Here is a 21310-nt window from a genome sequence, read left to right as displayed (position 1 = left end):
CATCATTACTGACGACATTTTATACAATGTTCGTGGCCACATCCATGAAAACAGATGATACATTATTGATGCGTTTTATCAGATTTTTTAACATGTTTTATCTTTAAAATCGGTAGTGTTTCAAACAAAAAAAATTAGATGAAATGAAAAACCTGTTACGGATCAGTTGAATGGACTAAGGTTGAATTGGGATTTCTGTTCTTTCTAGACTTTCTTGATTATCTATTTATTATTTTGTCAGACGTCACGAGATAGTTATCAGACTTGATGGTAAATTCTGTAACAAAGGAATCAATAAACCTATGTCTTCACAAATACTAATTGTTGCTCTTGGCTTTGCTTGTGGAAATTTTGTATTTGTACCTAAAATAAGTTTTCAAAAGAAACATTAGATTTTTGTTAAATTTCTGTAATAATTTAAAGGCCAATGTTTTAGTGGATATATTGGTAAATTGGTCTATTTATATTAAATTTGGTCTAAATCTTATTTGAGCGATGAAGTAACAATTTTTCACATTGAATTTGAATGATAAAACATCTTCAAGAAAGTGGACCAGAATTGTCTCCTGAAACACAATCATTATTCCATTACATACTGTTCAAATTGAGAATTTCCATGCAAGAATGTGGTCAGAGTGTAACACCTTCAGTTTCTGAGATATAAAATTTTAATTAAAAAATTTTCTTCCTCTTTTTATCCCTTTATTGACAGTTTTCCAGAATCCCTCCTTACTGGGTGGCTATATTATAAAACTACATTATACTCTCCAAAATTCACCTACCTAGGTTAACCGGTTTGAGCTGTGCATTGATGAGTCACTCGGTCAGGTACTGTTTTATATGTGTAGATTTCAGTGAAATATCACCACTACAACTAAACTCAAAATTACAGATTATTACCATTCGTAGTATCGTTATAAAATTTTCGGAATTAAGTTATCTGGTAAAAACTACTTTGCATAACTTGAAATAATAATGGGCTTGGATTTCTGTTTGATAATAAACTGGTTTTTAGTCACTGTATTAAGAAGCATGTTATAAAAAATTGAATATACAGAATTAAAGGCCATAAATTTTACAAAATGTTTTATTAGGGGCAATTTTTAAAAAACTTAAATGACTTATTATAGTTGTAGATTTTGATGTGTAGGGGAAAAAATGTTATGTAATTTACTTATCAAATTGGATTTTATATAAAATTGTCAAAGAACAAATTAGAATCTAAGGGAAAAGTATTGAAGTTAATAAAATCAAGTACAACATATTGGAAAAATATTTTTATCCTTTATTGAGAGAGAAAGATACTAAATAATTTTCACTTTCAGCTAAAACAATTGTTTATGATTTACTTATAAATTTAGCAAATACTTTGTAGGAACGTACATTTAAAAAAGTTATAAACATTTATTTTATTTTTTTTTTAGAATTTTGATCAAGGGTTTTGTCACTGTAACTGCAGTTATGTCAAGTAGTTTGGTTTATAATAAATAAATACAAGTATTTTTGGTGTACTAATAAAACGTGAAGTATTAAACCTATACTACTCATATTTCGTTTCTGTATTACAGGTGGATCCAGCTCGTTATATTGAATGTTTTATTGCTGAACAAAACTTAGTAGGTGTTGCTATTGGTGCTGCTTGCAGAGATAGAACTGTACCGTTTGTTTCTACATTTGCTACATTTTTTACTCGTGCATTTGATCAGGTTGGCTGGCTTTATTATGATTTTTGTATTAATCTTTTAAATTAATGTGTTTATTTTCCATTCTATGAAATTTGCTTCATTTGAACTTGCATTTTTTATTTTTGTTTTTTTATAGCTTTTATAAAAATTTCTCTTTATTCAAAGAAAAAACTATATATTATAGCCAAATTGCTTTGACGGCTTGTAATTTATAACCTTTTGGTAGCCCTGAAAAGGGATGTTTTTGTCGTTAACTGAGAAGAGTTGTTGGGTCAGGAAGCTGGTCTCTGGTGAAGTTGATTTGGCTGTAGTCTGGAAGTTGTAGCATGCCCATTGAAATCAGACTGGGCTTCCCCTCAGCGTCAGTTAGCTTCCCACTATAGCGTGGCAGTGTTGGGTCGGCGTCGGTCATCTTTCACTGGTGCAGCTGAGGCGGTTCTCCTTGAGCAATCGCATGCTGGGCTGGCTCCTGCTGCTGAGTCTGCCGGCCAGAGCAATTGAAGCCCAGTGAGCTGGAGCAGGAGGTAGCATCTGCGTCTAGCAGCTCTCCCTCAACAGGCTGGCCAGGCCTGCTGCTGCAGCGGAGATATTGGCATCCGCCAGGAGCTCGCACATTGAGGCAGCCAGCGAACTTTTTCTGTCTTTTTCCATCTTCTTCTTCGAAAAGAGCAGTTACATGCTCTTTTATTGGAGCCTGAGAGCGGTGTGGCTGCAGCGTTGCTATGGTGGGAGAAATGCGCGGCAAGAATAACGCTTGTATCAGCATGTATGTGTTTGTACTGTACTCCCGCTGACATCTGAATTGATACCATCACCATCCATTGATATAAAGTTAGACATATATGTTGTAACGACTTCCCCCCGTCTAGGCAGGATCCATCACCTGAAATCCACATCTAATGGATCTTGCTAAAGTTGAGTTGTCAGGGCGTGATGTGCAGGTTTCAGCCTGTAGACCTGTACCTTTAGCCGCCTGCCTTTTCAGTCAATTTCATAAACTTATCCAGTTCATTGAAGGATAATGTATGGCCTTCCCATGAAGCCTTGAACTCTGCATATCAACCATTGCGAGCAGGGCCGGCATGCTGTCTGACAAACACTTGGTCATCCACATTGAATGTAGGTTGCTGTTCTCTGTTGTCTATGAACTTCTATTGACAGTAGACCTCCTGGTGTGCTGCTGCCTTCTCTCTTTCCCCAATGGGTTCAGGCAGTTCTGCTTTTGGGTGCTGCCAGTTGCAGCATTAGCCCGATTTCTTAGTGCGAACAGCACTCTTGGCACACTCTTATTCCAGGTTAGGTGTTGAAGATCCTGCTCGTGGGCTATCCTCAGTGTTTTCTTCACTTCATTACAACGCTTCATGGGATTCGCCTGTAGATGGTATACAGGTGTAGTCCAGTGTGCGATGTGTCATTGGTGACATAACTTCTTCCACTTTCAGGTTGTGAGTGCAGTCCTATTATTTGTGAGGACGGTCGCAGGATAGCCCCACTGGCAAAACACTTCCTCCTCCAAACAGCTGAAGATGGTGTCTGTGTTGAAGAATGGGACCTAACCTCTATCTAGCGGGAAAACAGTTCAGTCACCACCACTAGGAACGTGTTGTCTTGTTTTGTTTCTGGGTATGGTCCCATTAAGTCAACCACCACATGCTTCCAACAAGCTGTAGGCCTCTCAGGTCACTGATTGTATGGTGGAGGGTTTGGCCCTCGTTTGTAGTGGGCGCACGTGCGACACTCCCGTATGTACTGCTGAACCTCCTTCGTAAGGCCCTGCCAATTGGTGGATCGTCTGGCAGGTCTCTTCTGCTCCAGGATGGACCCGGCTTCTGGAGCATGGTGATAGTGTCATATGACAGCTGAGCGATTGCCGGGTGGGACATACACTCTCACTGCTCAGGGTCCTACAGGGTGAACTTGACACAAGTAGAAATGTTGCACGGTATCCTGCAACCAGGCCGTCAATATGGCTTCGATGGCACATGGCCCTTTATAACCTTGTAGTAGCCCTGAGAAGCTGTTGTCATTGATTGGCTTTAACGACTCGTAATTTATAATCTTGTGGTAGCACTGAAAAGGGTAGTTTTTATCGTTAGCTCTGAGAAGAACTGTTGGGTCTGGAAGCTGGTCACCAGCGAAGTTGACGTTGCTGTGCGACTTGTCCATTAAAATCAGACCAGGCTTCTCCTCAGTGGCAGTTAGGTCCCCACTACAGCGTGTTAGTTATGGCTTCCAGAGCCCGGCATTAGTCGTCTTTCACCAGTGCGGCCGAGGTGGTTCTTCCCTAGTAATCCCATGCTGGGCTGGCTCCTGCTGCTGGGTCTGCCAGCCAGGGCAATTGAAGCTTGGTGAGCTGGAGCGAGAAGGTAGCATTCACGTCCAGCACCTCCCTTGGTGGGCTGGCTAGGCCTGCTGCTCTGGCAGGGGGATGTTGGCATCTGCCAGCTGGTCCCACATTGAGGCAGCCCTCTCTCTTTTCCTGTTTAGCCTCCGGTAACTACCGTTTAGATAATTCTTCAGAGGATGAATGAGGATGATATGTATGAGTGTAAATGAAGTGTAGTCTTGTACATTCTCAGTTCGACTATTCCTGAAATGTGTGGTTAATTGAAACCCAACCACCAAAGAACACCGGTATCCACGATCTAGTATTGAGGCAGCCAGGAAACTTCTTCTTTCTTCCATCTTATTCTTCCTGGTCTTCTCCAGGTGGTGGTCAATGATGAATTAAAAATTCACTCTTATGCACATTCCTCTATTGGAGCTTGAGAGTGGTGGGGCCACAGCGCCCGTACACAACAGTACAAGCGTTACTGTTGCCACAACTGGGTGACAACAGTAACGCTTGTACTAACGCGTACGTGTGCTGTACTCCTGCTGACATATGAGCTGATACTGTTACCGTTTGCCAATATTAAGTTAGGCCTATGTGTGGTAACAATACGTATATTATCAACGAAAATAAAAATTATAACACTTACTGCTTGTAACTTTTTGTCTATATATGCACTTTCAAAAGTGATCACCACTTCATAAGATATACATCAAAAAAAGTTTTATATTAAAATACAAAAGAAGGATTTTTTACGTTCATGATCAATAAATAAACTGTAATTTTAAATTTCTATTTTAATATAAAAAGTTTTTTGATATATATTAAGTAATTTTTTGTAAATTCAAATAATTTATTTATTGACCATTGAGTTAATAAAATTTAATGTTATATGAAATGTTAATCACCAAAACATAGTTAATAGATAAGTTAAATCTACTGTACTAATTTCCAATAATTGATTTTCATGGGATTCCGCGTCTTTAGTAGGTATTGAATTCTACAACTACATTTAAACATATCTGTTCACATGCAATATACGGCATGTATGTTCATAATAAATTTCAACAATTTTTAAAACAAAAAAATTTCTACAAATTGACAAATTATAAAATAAATATGTTTTAATGCAGTTACAAAATTCAATATCTACTGAAGATGTGGAGTCCTGTGAAAATCGATTATTGGAAATTAATGTGTTAAGTTTAACTTACCATTTAACTTACTGTGTTTTGGTGGTTAAGTTTTCAATTAATTTTGAATATAATTAGCACAGTGGGAAATATATTGATGAATTATTTGAATTTTCAAATGAAAAATGCACGCACGTGTGTGTGTGTGTGTGTGTGTGTGTGTGTCTGTTTAGGAGAATATGTTGGAGAATACCAGGAAGGTGTCAGACCCTGGAGGAGCTGTTCAGACTAGATCATGAGTCTCAAGCTAATAGTGGATTACAACTGAAAAACAAGCAGAGACATTTGCAAACTTCAACAAGGCTTATGATTGCATCCACAGAGAATCCCTATTAAAAATTCTAAGACACTTCGGACTACATACCAAATTAATAAACATGGTAGAACTGACCTTCACAAACGCTAAGCTAAGGTAAAATTCAGAGGTGAGCTCTCAGAACCATTTGAGATTAAAGCAGGACTGTGCCAAGGTGATAGACTCATACTGCTATTATTCAACTGCACTCTAGAAATGATAATGGGGGAATGGCTCAAAAAATAATCCCCAAAAAGTAAAAATAGGCTGAAAAATCAAAACATACTATCTTGGTTTTGCTGAGAACTTGGCACTGCTAGCAAACGGCATCAACGAAGCTAAATCACAGATTAGAGCTTCAAAACATTGCAAATAAAATTGGCCATAAAAACTGAAAGTATGCCTCAAAAACCAACACTATTAAAAGACGTAAACATAAACGGTAATAAAATCAAAATAGTTACTTAATTTAAGTACCTTGGAGAAATAATAACAACCTAAATGAAAAAATCTCGATCCAAATATGAAGAAATAAACTAGTTAAAGCTCAAAAGTTAACCTGGTACAATTAGAATAAAAAATACCTATCGATAAACGCAAATAATTTGCTACAACAGTTATAAAACCAGAAGCCACTTATGCAACAGAAACACTCTTCCACCTGAACGAACCATCAAAGACAGGTAAACTAGAAAACTGAAAGAATTGGAAGAACTTTTATCAATAAATAGTACCAGAAAGACAGGGAGTGGAGGATTGTGCCCAACAAAGTCGTGTGCAAAGAGTTAGAAACCATCACTGATATCATGCGTAAGAAGCGACTAGGATACTTTGAACATATCATGAGAATGCAAGATTCAACAACTAGTACAGTACAATCTCGACTCGAAAAACACCAAGACAGGATGCAGATGGATCAGAGAAATAAAAGTGAATCTGAAGGAAATTGGCTTTCCATCCCACACCACAGATAAGGTAAAATTAAACAAGAAAATCAAGAACAAAAACACTCGCTTTACAGTTACAAGAAAAACATTCACAATACAAACAATTTTAACACTAGAAAGGGTACAGAGATGGAACATATGAAAAAGTACTGGGAGGAACAAAAGGCTCAAAGTGTCCCATCAGACTTAGATAATGGACTGACTAAAATGATATTCGGTCATTAAAGATAATAATATGTGTTTTTTTATCTTATATTCTGGGTAATAAATATAAACTGATATTTGTCGAATTATTTATTTTAGATTCGTATGGGTGCAATTTCTCAGACTAATGTTAACTTTGTTGGATCACATTGTGGTGTCAGTATTGGTGAAGATGGACCCAGTCAGATGGCATTAGAAGATCTTGCACTTTTCCGTTCCATTCCAGGTATTGCAATGTTTTTATAAAAGAGATAATTAATTGTATTTGATCGATTGATGAAATTAATGTGGTTTATAAATTACATGTTCTGAACTATCAAAATTACTTATTCTTGAAAATACTGCAATTTTAAAAATGTGTGTCGTGTTGATGTAAATTTAGTCATGCATGTGATATTCAGAAAATCTTTTTTGTGAATGTTTTTATGGAATAAATATCAGGTGTTTTTTAGCCGGTTTATGCTAAACATATATTTAGCTGTTTCGAAAACAATATAAATACTTTCTAATGAAACATAATTATTATTTTGAATTGAATATTAATATTGGTAAATTCCAACAGAATATTTATGTAGTCAGGCACAGATTGTGGTTAAATTCCAACTTTTTAATTCCCAAAATGAAAATAGGCAATTTGATTTTATTATTTGGTTTTAAAAAATGTTTAAAACCTAATTAGTAGTTTTCTGGCTTGTTATATTAATAAGTGTAGCATGAAAAGAAATATTTACAAGCAAATGAACTATTAACAGTATGTTTATGATTGCGACTGATCTTAGTGATTCAGATGCAGATGTTCATTTTGAAATAATATTTTTCTCATATTTTTACATTTCTTTTGTCGTGAAACTCACATTCATTAAATATATTTTGTTAAATATAAATATAAAACAATAAATGTGTATATGTAATTTAATATGCGTACAAGGAAGTCATGTGGTCTCCATATCAGATTTTTTATAAATATTATTAATTAAGATAAAGAATTTTTTTTTGTTAATGTAAAGTTTTGTTTTAAATTTTAGGTTCTACTGTTTTTTACCCCAGTGATGCTGTTAGCACTGAAAGAGCTGTCGAAATTGCTGCCAACACAAAAGGAGTGTGTTTCATTCGTACTTCTCGACCTAACACTGCTATTATCTATAAAAATGATGAACCATTTGCTGTAAGTTGTTACTAATTTATTATTTATGTTTATTCAGTTGTGGCATCTTGATAGTATACATATATAGATATATATACATTTATTTATTATTGAAATTAATCTTCTTAAGATTCATATCATTCCACTGTACTGTTAAATTATATTTAAATTCTATTAAACAAATCACTTAGTACACAATACTGAGATAAGACTTATTTTACTTTAATTTTTCATGAAAGTACTTTTGTGGGATTCTGTATTCTCAGTCATGATTGAAATAATTCCGTTATTACATAATAAAATACTAAAATAATGAAAATTGGGTATTGATTTAAACAAGTTCTAGCATATTTAATTGTGTCATCTTTATTACTTTCTAATATTTCTAAATTTATGTTAACATCAGAAATAAAATGTTTATTGTTTATTAGATGGTCTGATAAATCTTATATTAGATAAACATAATTTATTATTTTTACAGTTTTCTAAAATGTTCAAGAAATCTAGTTTTAAAGGATCTATTTGTTTTTTCTATATAAATACCATCAAAATCATTACATTTAACTTTATAAATCCCACACAGATTTATTTCAGTATTACTATTTCTGTTTTTGAAATATTTTATTATGTGGTTATTAGGTTTGTAAGCTGGTTTAAATATTTCTTTATTGTTTTTATCGATATTATTAGTATATAAATACTTTATATATATTTTTCACTCTTTTGTGTCGTATTATGTATTGGTTGTAAGTAGTTACTTTGTTATAGTGTTTTGGTAATTGTTTTTACTTCCCTGTATGAAGTGAAGGAAGTACTGTGATCATGAAAAATTTCAAATTTCAATGGAAGTATCCATTTTGACTAGTTTCAGTGTGACGTCTGTATGTATGTATTTTGCATAACATGAGATACATACGTTCATATGTATCTCACAAACTCAAATATGATTAGCTGTAGGATGTTGAAATTTTGGATTTATATCTGTTGTAACATCTAGTTGTGCACCTTTTCTTTTGATTGTAATTGACTGGACCAAAGAAAGCCCAACATCAAAAAAAATTTGGATTTTTAACTTTTTATTAACTGCTGTAATAAGCCGTCATTGAGGGTTTTTCAACGATATATCATAAGTGGTACTTGTTTTGATTGGTTCCAGAGTTATATCCAAATAAAATTTTAATTAATGAAATATTTGGCTCTTACAAGGGGAAGACTTGAAAGATCCAAAGAATGTCTGTTACAAAGTCTAGATTTATTGTTTTCTCTAGGCTTATCGGTTACCAAGTCTAAATTTATTGTTTTCTGTAGGCAACCAGTCAGATGCAAAGACTTGGTGAGACTGCACAGGTGAAGACGAGATAAAGGGAAGAAACAAGATTAGGCTTCTTGGTGTGAATTTTGATGAGAAACTGACCTTTTTGAGCTACATTAAGTACACCAGGGCTGAATGTCTAAGGATAATGAATGTCCTTAAAACTCATTTCACTTTGCAGCTGGGGTGCGAATAAATCCATCATCCTGAACAGAAGTATTCTGTACAGAAGCATTGTTCTTTCAAAGCTAGAATATGGGTCTGTACTATATGACTCTGCAAAAGAGATAATTAAGGGCATACTTGACCCCTTGCACAACACCTGCATTCACACGTCAATAGGGGCATTCACCACTTCCCCTATACCAAGCTTACTGGTGGAATCCGATGAACTCCCATTGCGTTACAGGAGGAAATACAAGACTATCAAACACACGATCAACTGCTCACGGCAAATGACCAGACACGCTCGTACTTAGCTACTTGAAGGAAAGACATCGTTTCCGCAGTCTTTCAGACTCAGGCTGCTTCGCTATCTCCAAGATCTAGATCTGCCTGCCCCGAAGATCCTTGAAAAGGGTATAGGATGCGGTACCCCTTGGTTACGCACATCTCCAGAGATTATATACGTACAATCTGGAAGTCATAAACAGGATACAGGCTTCCAGTCTGCTAGAGACCAATTTAACAACATGGCTAAGAAGTACAACTCTCATCTACACAAACGGCTCTGTATCGGCTGATGGATGTGGCTGTTCTATTGTACTCCCTGACACCAAGATATTATATAAACTTAATGCCTGTTCTTCTGTGTTGTTTTGCGAGGCCTTTGTGATTTACTCGCCATGAAAGTTATTGAAACCTGTAGTGATGACAGCTTCCTAGTAATTACCGACTCTAGAAGTGTACTTGACAGCTTGAGCTGCAGACGTTCTGAATCCATCGTTCAGATTATTTATGATATCCTTTCAAGGATAAATAAGACTGTGGTACTGGTATGGGTCCCTGGCCATTGTGGCATCCTCAGGAACGAACGGGTCGATGAGGCTGCCAAGAGAGTTGCAATAAATGGCATCCACGTACAATCAACATGTGAGAGAGACTTCATGAGATCAGTCCATACAAAATTGCGGGATCAGTGGAATAGGTTCTGGCAGCTGAGTCCTCCCACAGCATTACATAACCTCCAGGAGAATGTGCTTGAGAAAACTCTTTCCCCAAGCAACAGAAGAGACCAAGTCATCCTAACTCAGTTAAGGATTAGACACACCAGGCTTACCCATGCCCATCTATTTGGCTCTCCTCAGAAGATCTGTGAGGCTTGCAAGGTCAAATGGTCTGTGCACCATCTGCTCATTGATTGCCCAATCTTTGGAACCATCTGACAAAACTTAGACCTGGGTTCAGATATGAAATTTCTGTTAAACCAGAAAGAAGATATAAAATGTCTGTTGCTGTTCCTCTACTACAGTGGAATGGAGAATACAGTTTAGTGATTTTTATCTGATTTATGTATTTTAGTTTGTATTTGTTGTTATTACTTGTCTATGTTTATTCTTTATTGTTTATTTTTGTTATGTTTTTTGTTTTATATAATACTACAATTTTACTTTAGTTTCTGATGACTGTAATTGTTGATGTGACTGTAAATTTTTATATTGTTATTTAAATATAATCAATATATTTAAATTAAAATATATTGATTAGATAAATATTAACCTTTGATTGTAAAAGAATTTTTACAATAAATAACATAATTGAATAATAACATAATAACAATATAAAAAAATGAAAAAATATCAGTAGTTATTAATGAAGAAAAATTTTTGCACTTTTCATTTTAAAAAAAATGTGTATTTGTAATTTTTATCAGATTTTTTATAAATATTATTAATTAAATTAGTATCATATCAGTTTTCAACCGCTATTAATCATGTTTGTATGTGTTTTAGTTTTATGAGACCAAGGGTGATGTGATTTATTAAGAATTCTTATGTTATTAGGTGTTGGTTTTCTATATTCTGATGTTTCAGTTTGATTGTCCTTGTTTATTTCGATATTGCTATCTAAATAAATTATCATTCTACTATTATATATATCAGATATGAATTTTAAATTTTCCTTATAAGAATTTAATTTGTTTAATGTTATTAAATATGTGTTGATTGTTTATTACTGATTTATATATATTAAGAATATCAACATACCATGTCCATATTATGTGTATAAGTGATGCCATATAATTTACTCTAAAATTTTGTAAATATATTTCTGACATAATTGCTGATAGTAAAATCCTATAGGTAAGGTATTTTTTATGTGTATAATATCTATTATTAAATTCAAGATAGTTCTGTTGACATATATTTCTTATAGTAATGATGATACCCTTTAATAAATTCTGGATATTCTTGGTTACTACTGTTTAATCTATTTTTAATTTTTCTATGATATAAATATTATAAATAGTAAGTACGTATATAAATACAAACAAAATTTCAATTTTTATAAACCATCAGACAGTGTTTGAGGAAGATTGTCCCATAAAAACTGCAACAGATAGCACCACTCATTTAAATTAATAGACAGTATTGGTTATTTTAGTATTTTTATTATGCAATAATGGAATTATTTCAATCATGACTGAGGATGTGGGATCCCATGAAAGTACTTTCATGAAAAATTAATATAAGATATTTTTTATCTCAATATTCTGTACTAGGTGGTTTGTTTAATAGAATTATAATATATATATATATATATATATATGTATGCACACACACACACACACATACACACATGAGGTGTGACTATTAAATAATGAGACTAATGATGCAAAAAGTTTTATTTTAAATTTTTACATATTTAGTTATCCCCTTCAACATACACCCCTACTCTATCCCTACAATGCTCCGTGTGAATTTTCCATTGTTCAAAACAGTGCTGGAAGTCTTCTTCTGTGAGCTCTTTCATGATGTGTGCTGCATTTTCTTTCACAACTTCAGCGGTCTGAAATCTTGTTTCTTTTAATGCAGATTTGAACCACGCGAATTTGAACCAATATTTGTTTCAGTTCCATCTGGCAGCTGATGAGCTGTGTGTCTGCGGGGAGGTCCAGTCGAATGAACACATGATGTTTGACTGCCCAGATCTTGGGGGAGCGAGAACTTAGGCCTCCCTGGAACTTGGAGGTCAAGGGGGAAATTGGCTACTCATAAGCAGCAAGTCAATGTGGCGTGAGCCGCATTGTTGGATCGTGTGGGAGTTCCTTGATTCTGTTGCTTTGTTAACCGGCATCAATAGTTTAAGGGATATGAAACTCCTGCCGCTTGCTGTAGGAAGCTACCCTTGAGAAATTGCTGACCATCGGTCAAATGCAGATCCAAGCGCTATAATATGGTGGACAGGTACTTACTGGCATTCAGCAACCTGGGCGTGGCAGCAAATTGCTGTCCTAAAATATGTGACAGGGTGCGCCTACCCATTTTAGTAATATATGACAAGTGAGCGGTGGAACATGCAAGTGAGTGGTGTGGGGCACCACGCTTATTCCGCTCACGCAGTTAGGTAACCTCTAGGAACTATTTAGGATATTGGTCGCTAAATCGTTTTAAGGAACATTAGCTGTTTGTGGTACGGACATTCGGTCTTATGCTTTAGGGCGACCAAATGTGGTGGTGGTGGGAGAAAAGTCACATGGTGTCAGGTCAGGCGAATAAGGTGGTTGGTCTAACACTGGGATGTTATACTTGGCTAGAAATGTCTAGACAGAATGCAGTATAAGCCGGGGTGCATCTGATGAAGAACCCATAACTTGTCCTTCTACAATTCGGGTCGTTTTTTTCTTATTTTTTCATGTAGTTGAGCAAGAACCTCAAGGTAGTAATGTTGATTAATATTTTGATCTTTGGGAACCCAGTGAAGGTACACAATCCCATGTATACAGAATAAACAACCAACATCACTTAGAATTTTAGGTAATTGTTTAGGTAATGCGTTATGGTAATGCTAACATAAGGCATTCTGTTTTGTGCATACATTTTTTTTTTTCAGAAAAAATGATTGCTGCAACAGAAAGCTTATTAAATTTTCTTAATGTGAGAGAATCCTTTTGTTCTACAAAAGGATTCTCCTTCTAGTTTAGCTAGGAGAGTAAAAGGACTGTACAGAAAGTAACTTTCATTGTTTGTGAAGGTAGTGGTGCCATCTTGGTTATTTAAGGATATCTTTTCAAATTGTATTTTATAAATTTTTTAAACCACTGTTTTTTTATACCTAAAGATAAGTTACTTTCTAGGCAGTCCTTATAGTATCTGGGCTGTACTTATTTTGATTTTTGATTTTTTTGTGATAAATAATCTTTCTAAGTTTCTGGAAGTAAATGAAACTTTGCATTTAATTTTTTTTCCTTTATGAGCTTTTAGTAAAACGAATCATTATTTTTAACAGCCTTGCAGCAAACTGCAGTTATTTATTTAATTTGTTGTCAAAATCTTTGAACTGTTCTAATAAAGACCAACTTGGTGTGCTAAATAGTTTTAGCACCTGTCTTTCATATGGAAGGTTCTTCTGTATTTGAATCCTGATGAGGTTTGCAGTTTCATTTTTATTAGTGTAGATAATTTTTTGTTTGACATTCACCCATTCTTTCTGATCTCAGCTAATTATTAAGGACTGGTTCTGTAATATATATATATATATTGCTCTTAAAGGAAGCAATTCTGACTGTTGTCTCTTTTACCTCAGGCTTTATGTGTGTTACAGCCATTAGAAAGACTGAAACTGATAGTGTAATGCAACAAAATAATTTAACCTTTCTATCATGAAATACTGCTATTTTCAACTCAATTAATATTATACAGTAGTATGCAAATTAATCCAAACATAGGTACTGGAATAAACACCTTGTAATAAGCAAGGGCCTTCAAAACCCAAAAAATTGCTTTTCTGGAAATTTTTGATTGATTGTTGGATATGAGCCAGTGATTATTTTCATCTGATGCTTTTCTAATATGTGGAACCTTTTGCCCCTTAACATAAAAATGTAACTTGTTTGAAAACAACATTTTTCCAGTCTTCTCTAGTGCAGTTAGCATGTGCTTTGGCCCACAGGAGCCTTTTTTTGCACACTGCGGTATTACAAGCTGCTTTTCAGCTTTCCATCCAGTTGTAAGAAGTTAGCATCTAGTAGTTGCCATGTGTAAATCTGTTATACTGGCTGCTAATTCTTGATTTAAATCCATAGCAGATGATTTTGGATCATGTTTACTTTTTCTCACTAATAACTGATCCTATGTTAAGAGTAGTTTCTTTTACAACCGCATTTGTTTCTCCTTTGAGATGAAAAGGAACCGGTTTTTTCAAATTGTTTTTAAATACTGTTCACTGTCCCTAGTTCAACATCACACTCTGAAGCTATTTGTTGTGTCATACTGGTATTCTCAGAAAAAGAATCAATGTTTTTGAATGTTTTCTTGGAGTTATCTTTACATTCAAGGCACACTGAACAAAAAAAATATGAAAATATGATTTTGTAATAAAAGGAATAAACTTTCATAAAACACTACTTACAATATGAAAATTGTTAAATAGCAGTATAGAATAAATAACCCCACATTACACAGACAACTTAAAGAATGGGTGTGGTCAAGCAATGTAGCCACAACGTAGAAATAAACAAAAAATTCCCTATACTAGAATTAATTTGGACACTTCTGTAGTAAAGTTTTCATTTAATCTCTGTTTCTTCACCATTCCTGGAGTTCATATTCTAAGAAACAAACTGTCATAAATAGGCCAAATTCAGAAATAAAACATGAAACAATATAATGTCTAAACATAAAAACAAAGGTTATATCTGTTATAAAAATTATTGATATGAAAAAAAAAATTGCTAATGTTATGTAAATTTCCAAGTAAATGTGTGCTGTTAATATATTGTAACATAAAAAATGTTGTGTTGAATTTTTGAAGTAGAATACTTTCATTGCTTCTCTAGAAAGCACTGAAAATTAAATTTTTTTATTCAGATTTATATAAAAATAAAATAAAAATGTATAAGATGGTTTAAAATTTATTTGTTCATTTATTATAATGAATGATATTTATGATATAAGTAATTTATTTGTATGTTTCTTCTTACTTTTTAAAATGTATCATTTGCTGAGAAGTCTGTTTTAATTCTGAGCGTTTAATAAGTACTTGTTTTTTTTTTTCAGTTCCTAACGTAGTCATTCTTACATAAATCACTGTATCATCCTTTGTTGCTGTCCATCAGTTTTTGTGTCAACATCAGCTTAGATAAAATAATATAATATGTTTTGTTGCAGGCTGGCAAAGCAAAGGTTATTAAGTCTTCAAACAAAGACCATGTTCTGGTTATTGGTGCAGGAGTAACATTACATGAAGCAATTACTGCTAGTAGTGAATTGGCAAGCAGTGGAATCAATATAAGAATTCTGGATCCATTTACAATTAAGCCACTTGATGCCGGTACTGTTATAACTAATGCTAAACAATGCGGTGGTAAAATAATTACTGTAGAAGATCATTATCCTGAAGGTAATATTTTTTTTGTCCTGTTTATATATTATTCTGCAGTTTTTAATCATAATGTTTTTTTAGATTTGTAACAAAATCATTATAGTGTTGTAATCACTGCTGTAATGATTTTGCCACATATTTTTTCCACCTCCTAAATAATCTTTTTCAATGAATATATGTCACGGTTGCTAAAATGATTCAGCCACCAATAACAATGAATGGTTCAGATTACTGGTTATAATAATCTGATTTTTATTGCAAAAATTTTGAGGATTTTTATCAATAATGTGGAGAAACCATATTATAAAAAAAAACTTTATGATCAAAAGTTGAAAATAATATTACTAGTTTGTATTTCAAAAGTACTGCTCAGTATATCGATAATCTTTTTTTACTTATTTTATTACATACAGAGTTTATCATGAAGTTCTCTCAGGAGTTTCATAACTTTTTCTACTCGAGAGAATAATGGAGAAAGTTCATTTACACAGATATGTCGTAAAATGCTTCGTTAGTAACAGCTAATGAACGATTTCGCTTGGGTTCAGCTACTCCAGTGAATTGAGGTTGTACTGAAATTTGTAGGTATAATTAGGAGACAGAATTAGTGAGTTCTTATAGTTTTTGATCTGAAAAATTGAATAAAATAGGTCCCACAACTGTATCTGCAGTAGTTTTTAATAAATATGTAGTGAAAATCAATAAATAAGGGTAAAAACCCTTTTTTTTTATGTTTGACATACAGTAACTGTGTTAGATAAGGATGGTATAAGATAAGTTAAAAAAATTAAAAATTTTGTTGGTAAGTACTTTACTGCATTTGTCAGTGAAGTACTTATTTAACGTGAACAAAAATCAAATTCTTTTTTGGTGATGTGAAAAATTTATAAAAAACAACCTTTACTGTTGGCAATAAAGTAACAACAGACGATTAACAATGCGCGATACTGTATTAGTATTTTAATCATTCTGTAAGGTACATTTAAGTATCATCATTAAGTACATCATAACTGATGTACTTCAGTTAATGATGATATCCAATTCATCATCCAAAAAAACCAATTCTCAAGCTGCTGAAACCGTAAATATAAACAAAAATTATATTTACGTTTGTTAGTAATTAAAATATAAACAAATGAACATAAACAGATGTTTTAATTATGAACTAGATGTTTAAAAGCATAAAATAACTAAATAATATTTTTAAAAAAAATTGTTATTTATTAATATATATAATATATTATATGTTAATATATATTTATACGAGGGCCACCTTTAAAATTTTTGCAAAAGCAATGAAAGAAAAAAAGTTTTTTGGTACAAATTGTTATATTGTTTCTCAAAATATTCACCTTTAAGATTTATATATTTTTACATGCGTTTGAACCAATTCTCGAAACATTTTTTCCACTCTGAAGTTGATACCTCAAAAACATGAATTTGGAAGAATTGAACAGCTTCTTGAGCTGATGAAAATCGCTGTCCACAGATTTAATGTTTGACATTCGAGAACAAAAAGAACTTGTTGGGCAATGAGATATTAATTCAATGTTTTTCTCAGTCAAATAATTAATTCTTTGATATGCTGTCAAGAGCTGGCATTGTCATAATGAAAAATGATGCGATGTGTTCGGTTGTTTTTTCTGATTTCATTGATGATTTCTGGCAAACAAATTGTTGTATACCATTCAGCATTAACAATTGCAATTAACATTGCTTCAATTCTCTGAAGCAATGGTTACTACATGTGCAGTATTACCAAAGATACAAGCGATCATTTTCTCTGAAGTGCTTCGCAGACGAACCGTTTTAGTTTGATTCAGTTCATTTTGGATTTGAAACACCCAAACAGTTGATTGTTGCTTTAGTTTCCAGCTCGTACGAATATCCAAAATTCATTTCCTTACACCTTGTATTTGAACTTCAGTTAAATTATGTGGAATCCATCGGGAAGAGATCTTTTTCACATGTTCGTGCAAAATCGAATGTTACAGTACATTCAATTTTGTATGGGCATTTAACCTAAGGATATGCAAAGGATGCGTCTACCTCACAAGAAGTCACTTCAATCATGTTGCGCATAGCAACAAAGCATAAATGTTTTTTGGAACGACTGATTTTGATCGATCTTCACAAAATTCATCGCTGACAAAAGCACAACCTCAACAAAATTTTGGAAATCAGTTATAAATAGGCATTTCTGATGGTGATTCATTACTAAAGCTGAACAAAACAATTCCAGGCATTGTTGTTGAGTTAGGCCCTTACTTACTAAAATCATAAAAAAATCATCAAACAAATACTTTCATGTGAAATTTACATTTTATCACAAAACTGTTCTTTTAAGCGCTCACTGTAAACAATCTACTCAGCCGAGCTGAGTAGATTTTTGAGCTGCCACTGTTGTAACAATAAAAATGTCAAATTTTATAACAATAGTCTCAAATATCTCAATGGTGCCATCTAGTGATTGTTTTTAAAAACTTAAAAGGTGACCTTCATATTATAATATATATTTGTTTATATATATATAAACCCACACTATTATGTAAAGAACTGATTTTGTTTGTTCGGGATCAACAAAAAAGCTACTTGATCAATTGTAACCAAATTTTTACCCGTGTTTTTTGGCATACTTTTGTTTTGTTTTTATCTGTGTTTTTCAGCATACATTTGTATTATACTATGGAAGGTTTTAAGCCATAGACTGAGCCCCTAGCTCCCTTGAAGATTAAAATATTAAAAATATTCATTATTTCTTCTCTCCCAAGGAGGGTGAAGTTATAAATTAAAGATATTCATTAAGGATCCTTTTACTTCATTATTTTATTTCTGCCTACATGGCAAAAAAATAAGTTATGAAATTTGTTGTCAAAGGTTTGTGTACTTTAGTTACCTTAGTTACTATTATTATGTCTTTTGTAATTTAGTTTCTTTTTCAGGTTTCTATAAAGCCTGAAAATACTTTATTTGTTTTTTATCAGTATTATTCTCACAATCATAAGTCTAACAAACAGTGCAGGGATCCAGGGGGCAGAGCCCTCTGGGTAGACAGAAATGGTGACCAAAGCAAGCTCTGGGTGTCCAAGGTGCCATCCCACTTTGCAGTGGGATGGCACCTTTTTTATCCTTGACAAGCATAAAATTGAGAAAATAACACAGATAAGGGAATGGTGAGCAAAATGAGTTTTGCAGCCTTGGGGTAGACCCTGAGGAGCCCCTGACTTGGCTCCAAGGTTCACCTAGGCCCTGAGGGTCTAGGTTCTGGCTAGACAGGCAATATATTTATAATTTATTTATAATTTTTTTTTTTTTAAATTTCAACAAATGTTGTATGCAGCTATCATCTTCATAAAGTATACTCTACATAATTTGCGTGGGTAAACATTCTTGATATTGTACTTCTAGTTAGAAAAATATTTTCAAAATGGAAAGCCAGAAGACAAATCAGTAAACTGATTTGCAGTTGCTGGCCAAGCCCAAACTGCAGGTTTTGGTTCTCTTCAAGTAAGAATGGAATGACCAAACATCATTGCAGGATTTTCATGACAACTGAGACTAAAGTGTAAAGTGGATTCAGTTGGTTTGATATTCAATCAAACCAACTGAATCCATTGTTATTATAACAATGCATGAAATTTTTTATTATGTTAAAAAAGTATGTATCAAGTAAGATGTTTTATATTTACAGGAGGGCTCGGAGAAGCTGTACTTTCAGCAGTCTCTGAAGAACGAGATATTATTGTGAAGAAATTAGCTGTTCCAAGAGTACCACGATCAGGTCCCCCTAAGGTGCTTCTTAACATGTTTGGAATTGATGCTAGCAATATAGTAAAAGCAGTAAAAGAGATTGTTAAAAAATGAATAGTAACTAGTTAAATTAAGTTAATCATTAAATATACATTTTTAATAATCTGAAAAATTGTATATCTTTTCCAATTTTACTTGGTGTGAATGAAATAAATTACTTCATTTAAACAATATGGTGTTTCAGTTCTTCCTTTTTTCATTCAGGTGACTGTGTTTAAAAATTTATTTTAAATTCAGTCTATATATAGGTAGAAAATAATTGTAATCATTATTATCTTCCTCAATCTTTATTTAATCTGTAAGTTGTAATAAGTATTTTCTATTAAATGTTTATATAAAATAAACTAATGAAATTCTCTATCAAAACTTTAGATATTTCAGAAAATGAACCACTATAAAAGAGGGTTCTTTATTACTTTATTTATTTTCTTGGTTTTTACTTTTCAAGAATGAAATATTATGAAACTTCATTCAACCATGTATGATTTACAATTTCAATGCAATTGCAACACATTCAGTAAGATACAACTTTAGTTACAAACAGAAACTTTCATGTGTTTCTTTAATTATGTTTGCGATTGTAAATTGTACATATTTGTACCAGTTTTCATCCTTGACAAGCATAAAATTGAGAAAATAACTCAGAACCTTTTTTTTTCTATAGAATATTCAGAAAAAAATTTGAAGCTAATATGAAATTGTTTCTTTCTGATACAAGTAACATTTTACTCCCAATAAAAGTTAAAAACTTAATACTTTTCCCCTAACAATATTTTTTTAAAAAAAGTACCGAATTTTAAAATATCCTGGACAAATAAAAATTCAGAAAATAATACAGATCCTCTTTTTATAGAAGTTGTGAAAAGCACTACTTTCTCAATGTGAAAAGAAATTTAAAGCCAATTTTGTATAGACTTGAAAAATAAAAATCAGTTTCCCTTCTGTCGTCTCTATTCAGAAACAACAAAATTATCATATCTCTATAGAGGTATCAAACCTGGCACATCATTGCAGTAAAGCAATTTAAATTCTGCTAATTTACTCTGTACACTTCCATATTGGAAGTTGTGAAAGCATAGTATGAAGGAGAAGGATTTTTTATTCCATACTTATTTATAACCAATTTACCCTGGTATAGATCATGTAATGAACTAATCTCATGAACATACATTTTACCAGATAGTTGCCGATTCATTAACAGTCATCAACAGTATGCACTTTAATATCCTGAAAAAGCTTCAACAATTGGTAGAGAATCAATGCATAATGAAGAATATAATTTCTAATTTTCACACTTCAACTCCTCACTGCACTCCATTAGAATAGCCTTTATCAGTGATTTCTGTTTATATTATTAACAGACATTGTATTATCATTAGTTGATAACATTGTAGTGGTTGTAATTGATGTACCACTCAGTTGTGGTTCTTAAATTTTATCGGAGGATACTGGGGTGTGGAATTGATTTAATTTTAATTTCATTTGTCTTATCTTTTACTGATAAGACTTAAGTGCAAGTAGGCTTGCACTTAAGCATTATTAACTGGTAGGAACCTCCTGCTTCCCGTAATGGTGAAGAGAAGCAGGAGCCACCAACAGGTGTTGTAGCAGCATACAGCTCCCAAGAGTCAGCCACTAGTGAAAAGATTGTAACCACTGCAGATTGTACAGCAACTGGCAAAATTGCAGTTGAAAAGGCTAACTGGCAACATTTTATATTTACATGAGGGCTTGGAGAAAGGGTCTGGGCGAGAGAGGTCCAATAGCATGTCGTGAAGGAGGAGATGCTCAGCAAACATAGGTGTATAAAGACGGTTGTTGGGCTTGGACGAAACCGTGAAATCG

The 21310-nt window shown here is 33.2% G+C and overlaps 1 protein-coding gene across 3 annotated transcripts in view; it reads left to right on the top strand.

The window, feature by feature from the left end:
• LOC142329559 (transketolase-like protein 2) overlaps positions 1-19636 on the top strand; it is a 91474-nt gene extending 71838 nt beyond the window's left edge. For all 3 annotated transcript variants that reach the window (XM_075374230.1, XM_075374232.1, XM_075374231.1), the window contains exons 7-11: positions 1569-1706; positions 6756-6882; positions 7682-7821; positions 15442-15673; positions 19347-19636. In XM_075374230.1, coding sequence (XP_075230345.1) covers positions 1569-1706; positions 6756-6882; positions 7682-7821; positions 15442-15673; positions 19347-19519 — 810 coding nt within the window. In that variant the 3' untranslated portion in view covers positions 19520-19636. The remainder of the gene's footprint in view (positions 1-1568; positions 1707-6755; positions 6883-7681; positions 7822-15441; positions 15674-19346) is intronic.
• The last annotated feature ends 1674 nt before the right edge of the window (positions 19637-21310 follow it).

Source organism: Lycorma delicatula, chromosome 8, assembly GCF_047948215.1.
Source record: "Lycorma delicatula isolate Av1 chromosome 8, ASM4794821v1, whole genome shotgun sequence".
Classification (NCBI taxonomy): Eukaryota; Metazoa; Arthropoda; class Insecta; order Hemiptera; family Fulgoridae; genus Lycorma; species Lycorma delicatula.
Note: the sequence above shows the minus strand (reverse complement) of the source record. Positions and strands in the feature narration are given on the sequence as shown.